A 20,857-nucleotide genomic window follows, 5' to 3' on the forward strand; every position below is an offset into this window, starting at 1 on the left:
ACGACCCTCCCCTCGCAGCCCGCCGCCTCGTTGAGCGCCTCAGGCCCGGCTCCGGCGTGCTCATGATTTTGGACTTCCTCCCCCACGAAAAGATGGACGCCTCCCATCCTGCCTCTGGCACTGTCATCCACCACGGCTTTTCCAAGGAGCAGATCCAGAAGATCTTTGAAGATGCCGGAGCAGGAGAGCATTTCGCCTTTGAAGAGCTGGCGGTTGTTTTCAACAAAGCTGCGGGGACGAGGGAGGAGATGAAGAGGAAGATTTTCATGGCCAGGGGGACGAGGAGGGCGGAGTAGAGTCATACCATGCCGGTGAGGGTCAAATCAGTGTTGGAGGACTGAACAAGATAGGATTGTAGAATGAAGTATGTTGGCTTACCTGTTCCCTTACATTGAAATGTCACTTTGTCTGCCGCAGGACCACAAATCACAAAACAAAAAAAAAGCAATTAGACGCAGTGAAACATTGTCTACCCATCACTACCTAGCCTCGGTCTAACGAATGCCGTTTTCATAACACCATCCCATGCTTCTGCGTTCTACCGGAATACAAAACATTGAACCCAATGACAGTCTGCGTCCGATAAAGCCCCACCCATACCAACGCCCTTTCTCCTGGTGCTATGCCGTCATGTCTGCGTAAAAGGACAAAGTGATTTGCGGATGAGAGTCGCCTACTCCATGACACCCTCGGCGGTGGGCAGGGGGATGGCCTTGTAAAGGCAGATGAGCGCAGAGTGGGACTCGCCGCCTCCAGCAAGGGCATCGATCTTGTCCGACGTCACCTCGGTAACCTTGTCATCGTTGAACCACCACCACTTGCCGTCCTCAGGGCCGACTTTTCCAGTCACAGGATCCTTGGGCCCGACCTTCTTGATGTACGCCGTGTAATGACCGCTGTCGGCACTGGCACCCTGATGAGTGACGACGCCGCGAAGTTCATAGATGCCAGACTGATTGGCGCCGTCGTCTTTGCGCAGCTCGGGGTCGATGAGGGAGTTGAGCTCCTTCTTGGCCGCGAGGAGCGCAGCGTCTTTCTCGGCCTCGAACTCGGCATCAGTCTTGAAACTCTCGCCCATCTCCACGTCACCGTCAGCCGACGTGGACGGCTTCTTTCCCTTCTCCTTCTTCTCCTGTTCCTTCTTCTCCTCGGGAGTCTGGTCCTCGACGGGGTTTCTCTTGCGACGCTTACGGGCCCGCTCGACATCCTCCTCCTCCTTGCGCACCTCGCGAACCTTGTCACGGACTGGAACAAGAGCCTTCCTCAAGTCGTCGGTGCAGAACTCGACCATGTCCAGCTCGTGCGGGAAGGTCACCTTGCGCATGATCTTGGCCTTCTTCTGGACGTCACGCTTCCAGAAGAAGCGCACAAAGTGAACTGTGAGGTACTTGGGTAACCGAGAGATCTTGGAGGTCTTGGTGTAGGTCACATCCCTCCCGAGAGCCTCTGATCGCTTCTCTATCTTCTCCTTGAGACCGTTGGCGAGGCCATCCCTCAAATGCGCCGTCTGGCCGTCGATATGGCAGTTGAGCTTCAAGAACTGATCCTTGGAATGGGTCGGCTCCTCGCCCGCTTCGGCAGCGGCAGCGTCGTCGCATTCGAGTGTGCTGGACAGCTCTCCGCACATGTACTTGCTGATGAACGAGGCCTCGGCGGAAGAGCCTTCCCCGCCTTCCTTGATCTGGAGCTTCTGGTTCAACTGAGACACAATTTGCGACCAGGCCTCCTCAGCGTCTTGTTGGGCGTAGCCTGGCCCCTTCTTACTCTTCTCGGCGAACTGTGGGAACGTGGTGCGAAGGGCGCTCAAAAAGCCCAGTGGTGGCATTCCTTCCTGAGTTTTGGACATATCTCTGAACAGATTCCTCAGCTGGTAGGTGATATCAGCTCCCGGCGTGGTGGTGGTGAGACCGAGCTGCGAACCACTGGGCGCGGCATTTCGGAACTCGTACTTTTCGAGCGACTCTTGAAGTTCGGGGATGGAGCGCAAAGCCTGAAGTGTCGAATTCAAATAACAGGTGTTGCCCAGGTTGATAAGGCCGGCCGGTGTGGCTCCAGCTTGCTGCGCTTGCTCCGCCTCGGTCATGTCCTCGAGGAACTTGACCTTCTCTGTTGGGCGCACGATAGCACCTCCGCCCTCTCCTGGCGTTCCCATCATCATGATAACCTGACCGGGCTTGAGGCCCAGCTTGCTCATGTCGGTATCATCCTTCAGCTGGCCACCCTTGACGAGGATCTTTTGACGGTCGGGTTCGACACCTGTGAGACTGAAGAGCTGGTACTTGAGCTCTTCGCCGGGAGCGGTAGTATCGACCTCGACATCGTACTTCTTGGGCCCGTGCTTGATAACCACTTAACATGATCTATTAGTACCTACCCAAAGGTACACACAGGAATGAGGATGGAGGAAGGGTCGTTGACTTACCGTTGACTGTCGCCATCCTGGTGGATTGCTGGCGTTTGCAAGTATGTGAGGAAAGTCTGTCCAAATTCGAATGCAGAATAGACAGCTGAAAGCTTCGAATTCTAAATCTTTTGCCCTGTAACCAAAGGCTCCCAAGGCAACCTTGAGATTCGTCACTTGGCTTGGAGGTTGTGGAGCGCGCGTGGAAGGCAAAGGAAAGGCGCGGGGTTGTCAGTGGTAACGACAGGGATTGCACCCACCGCCACAGCTGCGAAAAACAGGGGGTTGCTGGGCTGAAGAGTATTACGTAACCCAGCCAGCCGGGTGCTTGGGCTGCTACGTACCTGTGCCGCCCCGCCCTGGCCCGCCTTACCGCAGCTCTCGACAAGCAAGGAGCTTGCCAAGGATACCCAGAGCGACGACGACAGCTCCAGGAGAGCATCATCCGCCAACACCACCACCGGATCACCAGGAAACAGTTAGATTTGGAGGCATCCTGCCAATACAGGCATCATGGTGAGCTTCTCAGGACGCCCAGAGCTTCCAACATCCCAGACATCCAGAGTAGCCAAGCTGACATGCCGTATCCCCTGACAGTCGCAATCACTTCGACCGTATCTCCAGGCTGTCCGCAGCAGTCTGACCGCCGCCCTCTGCTTGTCCAACTTCGCGTCCCAAACCGCCGAAAGACACAATGTTCCCGAAGTCGAGGCCCGAACATCACCTGAGGTTCTCTTGACGCCCCTGACGATTGCGCGCAACGACAACGAGCGGGTGCTCATTGAGCCCAGCATCAACAGTATTCGTATCAGCATCAAGATCAAGCAGGCCGACGAAATTGAACACATTCTTGTCCACAAGTTTACAAGATTCTTGACGCAACGCGCCGAGTCATTCTTCATTTTGAGGAGGAAGCCCATCAAGGTATGAGGGACCGCTGGGTCAACCTAGATGCCCCCCTTCCTCGCTTTGGCTGTCTTGGGACATCTTTCCGTGACTGACGCGTGTGTCTGCATCACAGGGCTATGACATTTCATTTTTGATAACCAACTTCCACACGGAGGAAATGCTCAAGCACAAGCTGGTTGATTTCATCATCCAGTTTATGGAGGAGGTTGACAAAGAGATTTCAGAGATGAAGCTGTTTGTATGTTCCAGTTACGACTCTCTTCTATCGAGGACCACGCTAATCATTGCCATCAGTTGAATGCGCGGGCTCGTTTCGTAGCGGAATCTTTCCTCACTCCAGTACGTCAAGCCGCCCCCCTTTCCAATGTCTTGGCATACCCTGACCGCCATTGTCCAGTTCGACTGAGCGAACCCGCTTTTACACTACCTCACTTAAATTATTTTGCATGCAGTTGAACAGCTTTCCCTGATGTCACTACCCTTGTCGCTGTTATGGCTTCAGACCATCATGCTTGGCGTTTCTGGAGAAAAGAAGTTTGTAAGCGAGCCATTTCACGACTGTTACTATCCACGACACTTGTCATGGGTCCTTGCCGGTCTTTGGTCTAGAAATAAAGTCTGGGTTTAACAGAAGTCTCTCCCAATTTTCTCTGCGTTCCATCAGCCCAAACTACCTCCGTTACGCCATCCGCGGGCCGGGCCAGATGATGGCTGTGTTGATGGTCACACCACTGCGTACTTATGTTATCAGAGTTGGGTTATTGCCTCGACTCTCGGCCACCATTCAAAGCCCTCGTCATCCAAGGGTGTTGCATGTTTACCTTGTTCGGCGTGAAGTGTGGACTTGGTTGGATCCGTGACCGCCTGGCCTTTGATTCCGTCTGAAATCCCGTCCTGTGTCAAGAATTTGGCAGGCGCGTTGCCAATTCTTTTGTTCAGATCGAGGCCAAGGACGTTTCATCTGAAGAGAAATCTGGTTCTTGCAGAGCACCTGGGAGTTCTAGGTAGGGGAGATAGCTCAATCCTACTCTGCCGTTCTGGTAATTCCATTCAACAGATTTACTCCTTAAGCTCTTCAATTTTCTGTTCTCAGTTGAAACATCGATATCCCGATATCTTCGTTTCCTGCTGTTCTCTCGGAGCCAGCAAGATCATCACGCTCTCCGCCTTCTCAACCAGCTTTCGGAGTCTTCGAGGTCTTGTCACCATTCCCAACGTTCACATCCGTCTGGAGCTCAGGTAAGTCTGTTTGCTCTTGGTATTGTTCGGTTTGATATTCGCAATCCTCCCCTCTGCCGTCGATCATATCACCCTTTTCAGCCAGTGTCCAACTTGTGCCAGCCTCCCCTATTGTGTCTCGAGGACAATAGCCTCACTCGACGACAACAATTGCTGCGAAGGGCTCTTGCCCCACAGAGCAAACAATAGGTCTCCCCCATCTCAATCACCCCAAACTCCCTCGCAGGTTCTTTCGAATACCTGAGGCACCAATGAATATTTAATCTAAGCCCTGAAGAACTTCCACGCCTTTCTTTCTTCCCCCGGAAACAAAATTCTCCCCCAAGCTTGCTCTCTCCCTGCAACACTCCGAGCCACCTCATTCTCTACTATCTTCCTGGCATCCAGCAGCCCACCAACTACCCGCAACTGCCACCTCCCAAGGTATTTATTCCTGAAAACTCTGCAGACCCTTCTTTCTCTCTCCCCTTCCCACCCCACAAGTATCTCTCTCATCTTCCCATCCCACAACTTCCTCTCTCCTCTTCCCACTCCAAAACCTTTCTCTTTCTCTCAACCAAACACCTTGTGCCTCTCAGGTCGTCAATTGCCAACTCTCAAGAACTCGTCGCCACGCCGACCATCAAGGGGTACTTGTCGCCGACAACCAGGGGCTACCCGTCGTCGACTACATCTGTAAGTAAACATCTCCAGCCGCTCCTCTCCAGCCGCGAGCTCCGCTTTCCCCGGATTCATCCCCGCGAGGCGACATCATCCTTTCACATCCCCGTTAAACATCCCCGTCGACACCACATGGTTTGTTGCTCGGCGGCGACATCATTGACGGTCTACTTCTATTCCGGAAGCTCAACTCCCTTCTTCAAAGTCCGCACTCCTCCATTTCAACTCCCACTGCTCATATCTCCACTGTCCTCTTCCTTTCCCGTTCGACTTGCGACCTCAAAAGTCGCTCTTTTCACCGGCATACTCACTTTCTTTGCTTTCCTTCTTTTCCCATCAACTTGCGACCTCATGGCTCGCTTTTTTTCACCAACATTATCACATTCTTTGCTTTGCTTTATTGCTACCCATGCTCGCGCATCATGACGCCCGATTACTTGTTTGAGCACTGACATGAGAAAAGGCTACCGGAGAAAGTCCTCGGCCAAGCAACCGAAGATGAACTTCGCTGGACGTGGCCGCTTGACCGTGAGCGCCAACGGCTCTAACAAGAGTCAGTCTTCTGTCACCAGCTCTGGAAAGAGCCGTGAGCATACAGGCGGTGTGTCCCTTCATGAGCATGCTGAGGATCATGAGCAGCACACTGGTGGTGCCTCTCTTCACGAGGACACTGAGCGCACGACTGGGGCCTCTCTCGCCGACAACAAGGAACCCGAGGGCGGCGTCTCTCTCAAGCACTTCGCCAACGACGCTTCCAGTGACAAGAAGAACAGCGGTGTCAATGGGAGCGCGCGCAACGACTCTGACCAGGCGTCTTTGTCTTCAGTGAGAACTGCCAGTGCCTTTTCCCACCGCCACAAGGCTATGTCAGTCTCCGGCCAGAACATGGGCCACGACATGGAGACCATTCAGGTTTGTTTTCGTGACCGTTTGCTATCTCACAACAGCTAACAGGTCCCATCAGGAGAGCCACACCCCGGTCCGTCACGTCGGGTTGAAGTCTCCGATGGCTCCTCGTGTCTTCAATGGCTTCAGCAGAGGCACGGGACAGCGCTCTCTGCTCACTAGTCAGCACCTTGCCAGCGCGCAGCTCTGTACATCTCAACTCGGCCAGAGCACTTCTGCTCCCACTTTGCCATTTCTCGCCGTAGGACCCCCGACTCTCTTGTCTTGGTCACATCAGCTAACAATGAGCAGTCCCCACCCCAGCCTTCCATGGCCAAACCAGGTATGCCGCCCGGTGTCGTGAATGGCTCTTTCGGTATCCCTATGCCCTCTGCCTTCCTGGGATTCATTCATCATCCGATGGTGCCCGGTGGTGTTCCTCCTCCTACACCACTCGGGACGCCTTGTGGCGAGTCTTCCGCATTTTCTGCCGTTGTTGTCATTTTTTTCTTGTTCTTCTGTGCTCATGTGCTGACTGTCTTCTCCAGTCCCAGGTCTCACGAGCAATGCTGCCACGAACAATGCCGCTGCACCCCCAGCTCAGACTTCTCAGACAGGCCTCACTCCTAGCGCCAATTTTGTCCGCCCTGCCGCCCATGGAGGCCACGTTACTTATAACACCGGACCTATCTACAGCGGAATGGTTCCGCCTCCTGCTGGACTCAACAACGCCATCCCTCAGAGCCACTTCCCTGCTCACAGCAACGCTAGGCCTGTTGACGCTGGCAATGGCTCTGCTGCCTTCAAGCAGGACAACCCTCAAAGCCACCCGTCTGTTTACAACAACGTTGGACCTGTGCCTGCCGGCAATGGCTCCCAGGGCCTGTCTTCTCAGGTCAACCATCAATTCGGTCCCAACAGCGGCGCGATGCCTGCTCAAGAAAGCTACGTTGGCCGCAAGAACAATGTCAACACCCCTCATCGCGGTCATCAGGTTGGTCAGAACAACCACATGGCGAACCTCAACAACAGCAACATGGGACCTCCCCGAGGCGACAATAACCTTGCCCAGAACAACAGCACGGGTGTGCCTGGCCACAGCAATGCTGCTGCCCCAACTCCATCCAATGCCGGCACAACACTTCAGGCCTATTTCAATCCTGTCACAGGCCAGACAATGAGACTGGACGGAACCATCTGGACTCCCCATGAGTCGAAGAAGGATAGGTACGCCGATCACTCCGTTTACAATCAGTCGGAGCCGCGAAACTTTGCACCTCGTCCGATGGGCATCCCAGTCATGTTTCCACCCCCTCCCAACTTCACCTCGGGCCCTGGGTCCAGCAGTCAAATCGGCGACATCATCACCAACCAGGCATTCACTGACCCCTTCACTTCGCCGGATTCGTCTGCGAGCAACGCTGTCAACGAAGCGGCGTACTTCCTTGCCAACTCGCACGAGATTGACTACAGCGAGTTGACTGAGGCTGAGCAGGAGTTGGAAGTCCAATGGGGATTGCTTCGAGACAAGCTCTCCGAACTCCGGACTATGGGTTCCAATGCCCTGAGAAGGTTGATCAATGGTGTTAACGGGATCCCCACCACACCGGTCCTGCTCAATGTCATGAACTTTCCGTTCATTGAGAGTTCCAGTCAGTCGATGCCTGCTGTTTGGGGGGTCATCAAAATCAGCAACGTGAGTTTGCTGTCTCTTGTGTTGATGCTTTGCTTCGCCGGGCTGACATTTGTTGCAGATTCCATTCGGCACAATGCGAGCGGAGGTCATCGCTATGCTTGGCCGCAATTCGAAAATCATCACCGATGCGCAGGAGGGAGTCCATATCATTATGGAGCGTGTTACCTCGAAGACTGGGGATGCTTTCGTCGAGTTCAGCAGCATTCACGCTGCGACTCGCACCGTCGAGCGCCATCATGAGGCTATCCGCAAGCACCGCCAACCTCGCTTGGGCGATCGCCCCATCAAGATGACCATGTCTAGTCAGAAGGAGCTGATGGAGGCGCTTTTCCCCTTGTGCCGCGGCGTGAATTTCGACCATGGCTGCGTCACATTGCTCCCTGAAGACCCCGAAAACCCGTGGAACACTTTCCGCGGCTTTGTCATGGCGGAAGAGTTGAACCTTCTCATCAAGCACATCGAGGTGCCTTCTCGCTCACCTTACTCCAAGGACTGTCCCCAGCGCCCTTTTGAGTCGATGATCTCCACGCTCAAAAAGCTGCCGTGGTACGCCTCTCATCTGATCACTCTTGAACAGCGTCAGATTATCTATGATGCAACCTTCCGGCTGATCGAGTTCCTCGGTGAGCTCCTCCAGAAGGGTGATGGGACCCCTGGAAAGCATCGCCAGCAGACGGTTCTGAATGAGCAGTTATACAAGCGTCTTGTTCACGCAGCAATGCTCTGCCCCGGATTCTCTGTCCTCCAGAAGGACAACATCGCCTACCTGGCGAACATGTCCGGACCGGCCATTGCCGAATTCAACATGCCCCCCTTCTCCGAGTGCTGGGCGCACCTGTACAACTTGTGCCCTCGCCCTGGTGTCCCGGTCGACGTGCTTGAGTGGTACATCACCCTCATCCGCGAGGAGACAGTTCGCTACGTCGACACACTCCCGGCGTCGGTACAGGCTTCTATCAAGGAGCGTGCGAAGGAGGACAGTCTTTACTTCGGGTATATGTGGCACGAGATCCAGCTTCCTCAGGGCAGGGAACTCGCCGCTATGACTCTTCGGGACGTGGCTGAAAAGGAGCTGGATGCCATCAAGCGGATCCTGGACCGAGCCGCCGCTAACACCCACGCTCCCCTGGTTACCGATGCTGCTGACCAGCATCCGGGTCACTACATCGTGATCTAAAGCCGCACTTCCCCGCGGCTGGCTGCCATGAGCACTGCCGTGGGTATGTACGGCTAAGAACAGGGAACACTCCACCTTTCTGTTCTAGACGTCCTGAAGTACCATTCGCAACAACCTGGTACGACTTGGTCCTTACGGCTATCATCCATTTCTCCCTGGCGGCTGTGGCTCTTTGCATTAGCGATTGTTGGTTTGTTTATGAAATTTCCTTCACGACACGCAACGACTGCACAGAATCACGAACTTCATGAACGTAACCTTGATTCTTCCATGAAGATGGCGAGGAACGAACAATGGCCTTCAGAGCACACGGCAACCTTTCACAATGGCACATCATCATCTTCTTCTCATCAAAGATTTTGGCTTTCGGCAAAGACGGAAAGTCAGGATGTTCCCTCTTGTTTGGGGTTGGCGGTTGTTGGACAGGAGGACAGACAACACAGAGAACGGATAGGCATAGACGGGTTTTGCTTTTTTTCTTTGGCGATTCCTGTCGCGGTCGGTCTGCTCGGTCTTCTAGTTCGACATTTGTCTTTCTGATGGGAACAACCATTTTGCAGAGCTTTTCCTTTACCAAGGGTTCCAACATGGTGGAATTCTTTTCTTTCTTTCTTTTTTTTCTTTTTCTTTTTTTTCTTTTTCTTTTTTTTCTTTTTCTTTTTTTTCCAGAAAACTCACCCACAAAAACACAAAAAAAACTCGAAACACCCACAAAACAATCACCAAAAAAGTCGGAAAATTTTTGAGCATTCATATGAAAACACTTAGGCCTCTTTGGAACCCATTATCACTTGTCACAAACAGGAAAAGGTGGATTGATCACGAAACTGGAGATGCTTTTTGCGGGCTTTGGTCGGTAGAGAGTGGGAGCGGAGGAGCCTTCCTGGTGTATTTTAGACAATAAAGTCATTGGCCTATTATCTTTTTGTTTCCTGATGCATGCATGATGTGATATGATCTTGTGTGTGTTGATGATGCCCAGCAGGTAGTCCAAAACTTGTCCAAAGTAAACAGATCAATGATGATGGGATAGCGGCGCCTTTTGCAGAAATAAAGTGCCGGTGACATCCAGCCACTTCAACCTACCTCATATCACCAGGAAATCAAGTCTCAAATCTTTCATCAATGCTAATTTCTCCTCCTGTTCATCTTTTCCTCCACACCAAACAGCAGTGGCGACATCACCATGGTGACAGATTCAGGGGAAGCGGGTCCTCCAAACACAGCAGAAAAAGGAGGCAGTGCACAGACACCCAGACCCAAGCCTATGACGTTGTTTTTTGTGCCACCGGTTTATGCCGACAATTACCCGCCGCTGCACATACGGATCCACGCGTTCCATCGTGCACGGCGAAAAAAAAAAAAGGGTTCAAGAATCCCGAGGGCCCTCTTATCTTATCGCCCACTGTCAGTTGATATACTTTCTTGCGATTCACTTTCCTTTCCACACCCAGCCTACCATCCCACTGCCATCAGCATTGCCGGCCACTGTCGCTAGCCGCCGAGTTGCGCTGCCAATATCTCAATATCATTCTACGGATTTGAAGGGAGGAAAAAACAAGACGAAAGCCGAGAACCCCGCCAAAAACCACGGCAGCAAAAACCTCGACGAGCGACAGTACCAGACACCACCACAACCTTTTCAACATGGCTACGGTTACCACCACCAGGACCCTACCTGGTGGCAACCAGAAGATGGAAGCCGTGTCCGGTGCTCCTGTACAACTTCTTCAGTCCCGGGAGACCGGTGAGGTTGACCCCAGGCCAAAGCCTGGAGAAAGGCCAGCAGTCGCAAAGTCATGGGCACACTTTGTAGCTGGAGGGTAAGTGGCCTGTCGCATGCCCATGCCCAGACCCAACTAACCTCTTATCTCAGTGTCGGCGGCATGACAGCAGCAACCCTCACAGCCCCCCTCGACGTCCTCAAAACCCGCCTCCAATCCGACTTTTACCAAGCCCAGCTCAAGGCCTCCCGCGCCGCCCACGTCGGCCCCATGAACCCCCTCCGCACGGCAGTCTACCACTTCAACGAAACCGCCTCGATCCTCGCGGCCGTGTACAAGGTAGAAGGCCCGCGCGCCTTGTTCAAGGGTCTCGGCCCCAACCTCGTCGGCGTCGTCCCTGCCCGCGCGATCAACTTCTTTACATACGGCAACAGTAAACGTTTGTTGGCTCAATGGTTCAATGATGGGAAAGACGACTCGACATACATCCACCTCTCCTCGGCCATCATAGCCGGTGTGGTAACGAGCACGGCGACGAACCCGATCTGGATGGTCAAGACGAGATTGCAGCTTGACAAGAACCTCGCGGCTGAGGGCGGGATCGCGACGAGGCAGTACAAGAACAGTTTGGACTGCATCAAGCAGGTGCTGAGGAATGAGGGCATTTACGGGCTCTACAAGGGCATGAGCGCGAGTTATCTGGGCGTGGCCGAGTCGACCCTGCAGTGGGTGCTGTACGAGCGGGCGAAGAAGAGTCTGGCGAGGAGGGAGGAGAGGTTGGTGATTAGCGGGAAGGAGAGGACGTGGTGGGATACGACGGTGAGCTGGATGGGGAATGCGAGCGCGGCGGGAGGGGCGAAGTTGATTGCGGCCATTTTGACTTACCCTCATGAGGTGAGTTTTGTTACTGTCCATTTTTTTTTGGGAGGGTTCTCGAACGCTGACGAGATGGTAATAGGTTGCCCGGACAAGACTCCGTCAAGCGCCCATGGCGGACGGCAGACCAAAGTATACCGGCCTGGTTCAGTGCTTCAAGCTTGTGGCCAAGGAGGAGGGCATGGTCGGTCTCTATGGAGGCATGACGCCGCACCTGCTCAGGACCGTCCCAAGTGCGGCCATCATGTTTGGCATGTACGAGGGCATCCTGAGACTGCTGCAACCTTCGCATCATGAGCCATGAGGATGACGACCGGGTCGAAAACGATGACGGCTGTACGGTCATAACTCTACGATGTGACCGACCCAGGCGCATATACCGACCTCCTCTCCTTACACCTCTGCACCACCAACAATCGATACCCCACCTTTCTTTCAGCGACGTATTATTACGGAGAACATATGCTTTGGCGAGCGATTGGCGTATATAGGAGACACGGGGAACGACGGGAGACTGTGGGGGCGGGGGCGTGTTAATCCTCTTTTCGTACATTGGAAAGACTGGATGGGGCGGCAACAGCATGGGATGGTTCAAGAAGGCAAGCATGGCATCCGGCGTTTAGGTTGGGCTTCTGTTGGGTGGTTTTTATTTTTGGGTATATATGGGATGATGCGAGTAGGTTTGGCAACGGGATGATTACCCCTCTCACAGTTACTCTTTGTTGCTTGTAATGATACAAGGGAGGGATTAAATGTACGATACCTACGTCAGGGCGCATGATGCATGAAGGGAAAAACGGGGGGAGGATGTATGCATTCAGCAGGGGAGGAAAGCTGGGGTTCTCAAATGGGTGGAAAAGAAAAGGAACGGAAAATTCACGGAAAGGACAAAAAGGTAAAACAGGATCCCTGCTCTTGAAAAAAGACAAATAAATCCAATATAAACATGGCAAATCAAGCCAAATTCACACTGAGCCGGAGTTCACGAGATAGTAAACTGTGATAGGGAAACTGGGAGGTGGAAAAACGGGATATCTCGAATTCAATGAAACCAAATAAAAGTCCAAAAGCTAAACCCTCAAGACACTCTCTCCTTGGCTTCCATTCTCCTCCGCTGGCAGTGAATCGACATGAAAGGAAACAAAACAAAACAAAACAAAACAAAACAGTACAACTGATGCAACAAACAACATTACTCGCCTCCTTTTTGGAAAAAATGACCAACCAAGCCCGCACACCATCATAACCCCGTCATGCTTTCTAATCATCCAACTTATACGACTCTGGAAACATCCCTTTAGGTGGTTTCTTTTGCAGCTTTTTCGGTCTCGTCTGCACAGAGAGTGATGGCTGCGGTGGCGCCGACACCGACCTGCTGATGTCCGTTGCCGCCCTCTCCCTCCCGCCAGACCACAACCGCGAAATAGCCCTCCCCGTCGTCGAAAAGCTGCTGCCGTTCGTAGAAACCGAAGCCGTCGTCTGATCCAATGTCGTTGCCGTCGTCGTGGTCGTGGTCGTGGTCGTGGTCGTGGTCGTATTGGTAGTGGCAGTAGAACCCGAGTCAGTCCTCACCAGCTGCCCCGTGACCTCTCGTCACCAGGCGTTTCTATCCCAGTTTGGATCTGTCTCCCATGTTCAGCAACCTCCGTTTTCATGATAGACCCAAGAAAGAGAGCCAACCTACCCTGCACGAACCCGGCCAGAACCTTGCTCCCCGTCTGCAACAGCGGATGCCCAACCACAATCTTGAGAAACTTCTCCAGCCCGGCCCTCCTGCCCTCAATCACATCATCGCTGAACCTGTTCGTAAACACCTTCCCCGGCAGCGGCGGGATCGTAACCCTCGCGCTCTCCCTCTCGAGGATATCCCGAAAGTACTCAAAGTCGCTGTATCTCCTCCGGACCGTCGACTGCCTCAGCTTAAAAGCAGGGATGTTGGTCCGGCAGACGATCTCGTAGTCGGTGTACATGTGCCTACCGATACCGTGGGTGCGGGGGTTGCGGACTTCGATCTCGAGAAAGTTCTCGGGGGGACCGTAGATCTCGTCAAAGGACTGGGTGCGGGTGTCGGGGAGGGATTGCATGATGGGTCGGTGGAGGCGGGCGGCGGCGGCGAGGGCTTCGGATTGGGAGCCTGTGGGGGAGGTGGGGGATTTGGGAGGCTGGCTTTCGGTGTTGCCAGCCTCGGTGGGAGAGTTGGAAGCCAGGTTGGGCGAGTCAGTGGGAAAGCTCCCTTGTTGAAGGGGAGCTTGTGGCTAGCTGTGAGGGGGGGGGGGGGGGGGGTTGGTGTGGTTTGGGTGAGGGGTTGCAGATGCGCGCGAAAACAAGGCCGAAGCTGCGCGCGGTGGTTAGATGCTTCTGGGAGAGCAAGTCAGAGCTGTGCGGTGTTGACCGGTGGTGGTGTAAATGTTGGCGCAAACCGGATCAGAAAAGTTGGTGGTGGAGGAGGGTTGAGGTCGAAGCGGTGATGTGATGCAAGTGAGCGAGAGCTCGCTCCTCATGCTCGTAAAGTGGTCAGCCAAGCCAAGCCAAGCTCGCAAGGAACGGGCCATGGAAGGTGGGGTAATTCCCGCCGCTCGACGATCTCGGGTCCGGGATCTGGGCCCATGTTTGCCATGTCACACCCTATCTACCAGTGAATATCTCACTATACAGATATTAGTGACTTGGTTATTGTCTGCAGTGGCAGTTCAAAGCACGCGCTTGCTCTCAACATGTCAACAAGAAACACGTCACAGACCACAAAACGCCAAGTACGGAATGGGGCCATGCGGAACGGCTTTTGTGATTGCCAATAGTTGTCCCCGAAAGCGCCCAGAACTCCTTCCCATAAGCGCAGGTATAAATCCTCATGAATACAATACACACTCCTATGCGTTTCCCTGATGGCTGTGTAAAAGTACTGTTCAAGCCAGCCTACTCTTTTTGGCATCCGAAACTCGACCAACCAGTTCGACAAATCTTTCTCATCCAAAGCCCCTCCGCCCTCAACCTCTTGTGCCCAAGCCATACCTATTTGTCCGCAAATTTCTGGTGAATAGCCCGAATCTGCTCGTCAAGGTTGAAGTTCTGCATCTGGTTCACATGGGCGGTTTCTGGGTTGCCGTCGAACGAGTGCAGTGCAATCTTCTTTCTCCGTGCCTGCTCCTCCTCCGACAGTGCCTGGCCAGTGGCATTGTCAAACAGGTCACTGCGTTGACTGGCCAAGCGCTTGAGATTATTGGCCACGTCCACCGTGCTAAGGTTGGTGGTGGCATACCGGGCCTCTGCCTTGGCCTTTTGCTCTTTCCACCGTGGATCGAGGAGTTCAACTACCAGATGTGTTAGTACCTGCTGAAAAACAAAGATAACATGGATCAGATGCTCACTTCTCATATGATCATCCATCTCGTTGAGCGGAATCTGCTGCTTGCAGTTGGGGCATATGGCCGTCTGGGCGCCGATTTTGTTTGCTGCCCTCTGAGCCGCCCGTGGAACGTAATTCTCCTTGATCTTCATGGGCGCGGCGCCACCGCGGGCTTCGGTCTGTGCCTGTTGCATGCGTAGCCTTTCTTGCTCTCTTTCTCGAATTCTCTGTACCTCATGTTCCTCCTCTGCAGACCTGGATCCTCCAACTGGTTCAGATGAGCCATACGATGGAGGTGGCGGGGTATTGGCAGCCGGATAGGCAGGCGTTTGGTGAGTTGGTTGCGGCACTGCGGCCGGGGCCTGCACGCCATATACCTGCGGAGGATAAGCGTTGTAGCTGGTGTCCTCGAATGGGAACGCTTCCTCGATGCGGAGACTGGAGCTGATCGACATCTTGTTCTTCTCTTCCAAAGAAGCATACTGGAGATCGTTGAGAGTCGTCGGGGCCGGAAGGGATGCCTGGTCATCGGCTTCGGTAAAAGTGATGGTCTCAACCACGACAAAGTCGTTCCAGTCGATCCGCGCAAGCTCCTCCTTCTTTTGTTCCTCCTGTTCCTCCTTCTTCGCCTTCTCAGCCTCGGCCCATTTGGCATATTCCGCCCTCTGCTTGGCGCGCGCGAGCACATGGTATTTGTCGGTAGCACTGCGGCGAAGTTCTTCAACACGGGCTTGGTGCAGCTTGGTGCCTTCGCCATTGACGCCGCTCTCGCGTAGGAGAATTGAATACTGATCGATGAGGCTCTGGAAGAAGTTGTGGAAAGTGTGGTTGGGAGCCAGGAACTGGAACTGAGGGTTGCCATGCTCACGCTGCGCAAGCTGTGTCATAAAAGGGCGCCCGTTCTTTGCGACGAACAAGGCAGTTAGTCGCACAATCTCCAAATCTTTCTGGCTCATTCGAGGCATACGGGCTGAGAACTGGAAGTCGGGAGGCTTCTGAGGCCCCTTTGGCTCTTCCTTCGCTGGCGCAGCATTCTCTCCGACGCGACCAGCCGCCACCGCGGTACCACGGCCGGCCTTGATCTCCTCTTTCCTCCATTCGTAGTAGGCGTTGTACGGGTCGTCATGCTTCATCAAAAAGCTAAACTTTGGGTTTTTGCCGTGGTTCTCGCGGATGCGCTGTTCGAGGCCAAGGCCACCGCGCATGACATAGCCAGCCGTCTTCTCGATCGCTTCGCGGATTTCACCCGGTGGTGGGATGATAACTCCTGGCGGCGGCTTGAGATTCTCAAGCGCCGCGGCCGCCGATGCAGCCGAGTCTCCGTTTGCAACGGCCATTTTGATGCAGGTATTTGCAGAATCGATGTGGTGGTTGGAATGATGAAGAGTAAGAGTTCGCCTATCGAAATTCCTGAACACTGCCAATTGCTATCGGCGCGCGGCAGAGCGCGGGTGGGTTGCGATCAAATGGTCCGTGCGCACATTTGGTACTGTACTTTTGACCATCTCAGGGATCATCACATCTTCACATGCAACCTTGACTTTTGATTCACTTCCTTCTTGAGACTTGAACATCTTGCCAGATAAGAGAAGGTCAATCCGTCAGGTTCCCCTCACATATCGATGCCAATTTTCTCCATTGCCTGCCCTGACATGTTCCCTTTCAATACGAATACACACGCAGGGAGAGTGGCTGTGACGCGTCGAAAAATAACTAGTTGGTCCCCAGGGAACGGTGCTAGGCTCTTGCGAGGTTACTTGTGGCCCGTGTTCCGTGCTGTCTGGGGAATGTCAGCCAATAACAACACGCTACGCCCGTTTTTAACCCAACAGGGGGTTGAGGCCACTTAAGCTACATTGAAATAATTATGGGATGCTTGTCGGCACGCAGCTTCATCACTGGCGACTGCAACCCCCTTTCCATCTCTTCAGCCTTTTCCGAGGTCAAGTCAGCTACTGAAGACTGACCAAGTCTTTTCTTCTTCTTCTTCTCGTCCAACTTTTTCTTGCTCTGGACGTGGCCGAGTGCTCTTCACTCGACACTTTTTTTTTCTTGTTCGGAATTCAGCATCCAATGACAGCCTTGTAATGAAACCTTGACCTTCTCGACTCTCGTTAACTCCCAGTTCCCGGATTGACCAACAACGATCCTGGCGGCTGAATTATCACACCGTCAACAACACCCCCCGACCCCGATAAGAACTACGATTTCTAGCTAGACATCGTCCTCTCCACCATCGACAATGGCTCGATCGGCAGCCGCAAAAGTGGCATCCGGCCGGGTATCCCCTCCCCTGCCACCGAACCCAGCACCTACCCAACCCATCCCAGGCACCATCTCGACAAGCTCGAAGAACAAGAACAAGGGAGCTTCGAAGCGCCCCAACGACTACACGTCCGAGGGCGTGGCCGATAACGATGTTTTCCTGCTCCCAGGCTCCGATTACCAGCTCTTGCTTGGTATCACCTTCCTGGCCGCTGCGGTGCGCCTGTTCCGCATCTATCAGCCCACCAGCGTCGTCTTCGATGAGGTCCAGTACGTTTACCACCGATGCCTGCCCAAACTCTCAACATAGAGCTAACCATGTGGTCGTTACAGCTTCGGCGGCTTCGCTTCCAAGTATATCAAGGGCAAGTTCTTCATGGACGTCCACCCTCCTCTGGCAAAATTGATGATCACCCTCTTCGGTTACCTCGCTGGCTTTGATGGAAACTTCGACTTCAAGGAGATTGGCAAGGACTACCTTGAGCCTGGTGTTCCTTATGTCGCCATGCGCTTGTTCCCTGCTATCTGCGGTATTCTTCTGGCTCCTACCATGTTCCTCACGCTCAAGGCTGCCGGTTGCCGCACCTTCATCGCCGCCATGGGTGCTTGCTTGATCATTTTTGGTGGGTACCCTCCTCCTTGGATATGGATGTGGCTACGGACTGGCGGTGGACTGACACTGGGTTGTTACAGAGAACGGTCTGCTTACCCAGGCACGCCTTATCTTGCTTGACTCCCCCCTGATGATTGCTACGGCTTTCACCGCGCTTGCTTTCACCTCCTTCACCAACCAGCAGGAGCTCGGCCCCTCTAGAGCTTTCTCCCCAAGTTGGTGGTTCTGGCTTGTCATGACCGGTCTTGGTCTCGGCATGACTGTCAGCATCAAGTGGGTGGGCCTGTTCACGATTGCCTGGGTTGGCGGCTTGACCTTGGTCCAGCTCTGGGTTCTGTGGGGTGATCACAAAAACGTCACTATTAGCACCTTCTCCAAGCACTTCTTGGCCCGTGCTTTCTGCTTGATTGCCATTCCCGTGGCCTTTTACATGGCCATGTTCGGTATCCACTTCCTCTGCCTGGTGAACCCTGGCGAGGGTGATGGCTTCATGAGCTCCGAGTTCCAGTCTACCCTCAACTCCAAGGGCATGCAGGATGTCCCTGCCGATGTTCTTATGGGCAGCAAGGTCTCCATCAGGCACGTCAACACCCAGGGCGGCTATCTTCACTCGCACCCGCTCATGTATCCCACCGGATCCAAGCAGCAGCAGATCACTCTCTACCCTCACAAGGACGACAACAACCTTTGGTTCCTCGAGAACCAGACCCAGCCTCTTGGCGCTGACGGTCTGCCTATCAACGGTACCAACGCGTGGAACAACCTTGAGGAGACTCCCTACATCAAGAACGGTGCCATCATTCGTGTCTACCATGTTCCCACTCACCGCCGCCTTCACTCTCACGATGTTCGCCCCCCTGTTACCGAAGCTGAGTGGCAGAACGAGGTGTCTGCTTATGGTTATGAGGGATTCGATGGAGACGCCAATGACTTTTTCCGTGTCGAAATTGTCAAGAAGAAGTCCAAAGCCGGTGTTGCTCAGGAGCGCCTTCGCACCATTGACACCAAGTTCAGACTTGTCCACGTCATGACCGGCTGCGTCCTGTTCTCGCACAAGGTCAAGCTCCCCGCGTGGGCCTCTGAACAGCAAGAGGTTACCTGCGCTCGTGGTGGCACTCTTCCTAACAGTCTCTGGTACATTGAGTCCAACGAGCACGCCAAGCTTGGTCCCGACGCCGAGAAGGTCAACTATGCCAATCCTGGCTTCTTGGGCAAGTTCTGGGAGCTCCAGAAGGTTATGTGGAAGACCAACGCTGGACTTGTCGAATCCCACGCGTGGGACTCCCGCCCAGACTCCTGGCCCATCCTCCGCCGTGGTATCAACTTCTGGGGCAGAAACCACCGCCAGATCTACCTCATTGGCAACCCCATTGTTTGGTGGAGCGCCACAGCTGCCGTCGTTATCTACATCTTGTTCAAGGGAATCGCTGTTCTCCGCTGGCAGCGTAGCTTCAATGATTACGCCGACCCGGTTTTCAAGCGCTTTGATTACGAGATTGGCACGTCTGTGCTCGGCTGGGCTCTTCATTACTTCCCGTTCTATCTGATGCAGCGCCAGCTGTTCCTCCACCACTACTTCCCCGCTCTCTACTTCTCCGTCATTGCTTTCTGCCAGATCTTCGACTTTGTTGTTGCGCGGATTTCGGCTCTTGGCTTGAAGAAGAACCCTCTTATCGGCAAGGCCGGTGCTCTCCTTTTCCTGCTTATCTCGGCCGCCGCCTTCACCTTGCTTTCTCCTCTTGCTTACGGCAACGCCTGGACCAAGGCCGAGTGCAAGCGTGTCAAGCTTTTCAACACCTGGGACTGGGATTGCAATACCTTCCTAGATAGCGTAAGTGCATCGATCCCCGAGGTGAAGTTGCCCGTCAGGGGGAAATGAAGGCTTTCTGTGGAAGGAACGAGCAAGTATTTGGGTTCGGTGGATATGGAGGCATGATTCATGAGCACATAGAAGAATGGCACATGCCAGATTGTTTTGTGACCGAGACGTGGTGCTAACATCTGTGTTGACGTAGTATGAGGCCTATGACCAGCTCGCCAACTCACCTGCGGCGGCTTCGCCCACTTCCACAAGCAAGCCGTCGGTGAAGGTCCAGGCCCCAGCCCCTGCTGAGAACCCGGTGGCTGCTGGCGAACAGGCCAAGGCCCCCGCCGTGGAGCAGCCAAAGGAGAAGGTTTCGGGAGCCCCGGCGGCTGGTGAACAGCGTGTTGTCCACACCGAGGAGCGTGTTGAGTACAGAGACCAGGATGGTAACTTGCTGGACATGGAGCAAGTTAAGGCCCTGGAGGGCAAGGTCGAGTTCAAGACCCGGTACGAGACTCGCACTCGCATCATTGATGCTGCCGGCAACGAAGTTTTCGTCGGCGCTCAGGAGGGCGCGCCGGTTCCTGTGGCGCCTCCACACCCGGATGTTGAGGGTAGGTGGACCAATGCGCCATTTTCCCAAAGAGTGAACCACTAACATGCATGACTTCTCAGGTGTCGACCGTGAGACTCCCAAAAACTTGGTTCCTGACGAATCCATCCCGGCTGCTGAGAAGAGCGTCGAGGGCGAGAAGGAGGCCGAGGGTAAGGTCCCCAAACCCGCTAGCGAGAGCAAGGAGAAGACCGCCAAGGAGGAGTTGTAAGAGAAGTGAGAATACGATGACGCATCCGATGATGCGTACGAGACGACCGCAAACCCAAACACACCTTGGCCCACCCAACACCTACTTCACTTAATGTCTCGTTGTACCACCACCATACACACTAATGACAGAAGGGAGGGCATACACCAAGGACTTTTCACATTGGGACGGAACGGTTTGGGTGGAGTCTGGCGGGATAAAGAACGCAAAAAAAGCAGTCGTTTTTTTTTTTTGGGAAATTTATAGGGGGGTATGGGGAGGGGAAGGAAAGGAGGAGTTCTTCGTTACCATGTTGCTGTCATTGTTGTGATATGATGGCATTTATGGTTGTCATTTGTCAACATTGCGAAAAAGTCGAACGCGGTGAGGTATGCCAGAGCTACTACCTATCTGGTGAACTCACACCACACTCTCACACACACTCACTCACTCACTCAT

General features: G+C 53.9%; 8 protein-coding genes across 8 annotated transcripts in view; 5 read left to right on the forward strand and 3 right to left on the reverse strand.

Annotated features, from left to right (window-relative positions):
* The window catches only part of PODANS_1_20920 (uncharacterized protein), a gene marked incomplete at both ends in the record, with an annotated part of 1,116 nt that extends 820 nt beyond the window's left edge, over positions 1-296 (forward strand). Inside the window, one exon of the mRNA XM_001903014.1 lies at positions 3-296. Within this exon, the coding sequence (XP_001903049.1) occupies positions 3-296 (294 nt within the window). The remainder of the gene's footprint in view (positions 1-2) is intronic.
* Positions 297-673: 377 nt separating this feature from the next.
* PODANS_1_20930 (uncharacterized protein) lies at positions 674-2,846 on the reverse strand (the record flags this gene model as incomplete). Its single annotated transcript, XM_001903015.1, has 2 exons — positions 674-2,349; positions 2,423-2,846. The coding sequence occupies 2 exons, from the start codon at positions 2,844-2,846 to the stop codon at positions 674-676; spliced, it is 2,100 nt and encodes a 699-aa protein (XP_001903050.1).
* A 68-nt stretch (positions 2,847-2,914) lies between these two features.
* Positions 2,915-3,716, forward strand: PODANS_1_20940 (uncharacterized protein; the record flags this gene model as incomplete). Its single annotated transcript, XM_001903016.1, has 5 exons — positions 2,915-2,917; positions 2,999-3,325; positions 3,423-3,548; positions 3,605-3,649; positions 3,708-3,716. 5 exons carry the CDS (start codon positions 2,915-2,917, stop codon positions 3,714-3,716), a joined length of 510 nt encoding a protein of 169 aa, XP_001903051.1.
* A 3,078-nt stretch (positions 3,717-6,794) lies between these two features.
* PODANS_1_20950 (uncharacterized protein) lies at positions 6,795-8,967 on the forward strand (the record flags this gene model as incomplete). Its single annotated transcript, XM_001903017.1, has 2 exons — positions 6,795-7,790; positions 7,849-8,967. 2 exons carry the CDS (start codon positions 6,795-6,797, stop codon positions 8,965-8,967), a joined length of 2,115 nt encoding a protein of 704 aa, XP_001903052.1.
* A 1,647-nt stretch (positions 8,968-10,614) lies between these two features.
* PODANS_1_20960 (uncharacterized protein) lies at positions 10,615-11,871 on the forward strand (the record flags this gene model as incomplete). The annotated part of the gene is made up of 3 exons (XM_001903018.1): positions 10,615-10,790; positions 10,844-11,585; positions 11,650-11,871. 3 exons carry the CDS (start codon positions 10,615-10,617, stop codon positions 11,869-11,871), a joined length of 1,140 nt encoding a protein of 379 aa, XP_001903053.1.
* Positions 11,872-13,173: 1,302 nt separating this feature from the next.
* On the reverse strand, positions 13,174-13,651 carry PODANS_1_20970 (uncharacterized protein; the record flags this gene model as incomplete). The annotated part of the gene is made up of 2 exons (XM_001903019.1): positions 13,174-13,193; positions 13,252-13,651. 2 exons carry the CDS (start codon positions 13,649-13,651, stop codon positions 13,174-13,176), a joined length of 420 nt encoding a protein of 139 aa, XP_001903054.1.
* Positions 13,652-14,579: 928 nt separating this feature from the next.
* PODANS_1_20980 (uncharacterized protein) lies at positions 14,580-16,250 on the reverse strand (the record flags this gene model as incomplete). Its single annotated transcript, XM_001903020.1, has 1 exon — positions 14,580-16,250. One exon carries the CDS (start codon positions 16,248-16,250, stop codon positions 14,580-14,582), a length of 1,671 nt encoding a protein of 556 aa, XP_001903055.1.
* A 905-nt stretch (positions 16,251-17,155) lies between these two features.
* PODANS_1_20990 (uncharacterized protein) lies at positions 17,156-20,419 on the forward strand (the record flags this gene model as incomplete). The annotated part of the gene is made up of 5 exons (XM_001903021.1): positions 17,156-17,448; positions 17,512-17,801; positions 17,872-19,622; positions 19,807-20,209; positions 20,271-20,419. The coding sequence occupies 5 exons, from the start codon at positions 17,156-17,158 to the stop codon at positions 20,417-20,419; spliced, it is 2,886 nt and encodes a 961-aa protein (XP_001903056.1).
* Between the last annotated feature and the right edge of the window lie 438 nt (positions 20,420-20,857).

This window comes from Podospora anserina, chromosome 1 (genome assembly GCF_000226545.1).
Source record: "Podospora anserina S mat+ genomic DNA chromosome 1, supercontig 5".
Taxonomy (NCBI): Eukaryota; Fungi; Ascomycota; class Sordariomycetes; order Sordariales; family Podosporaceae; genus Podospora; species Podospora anserina.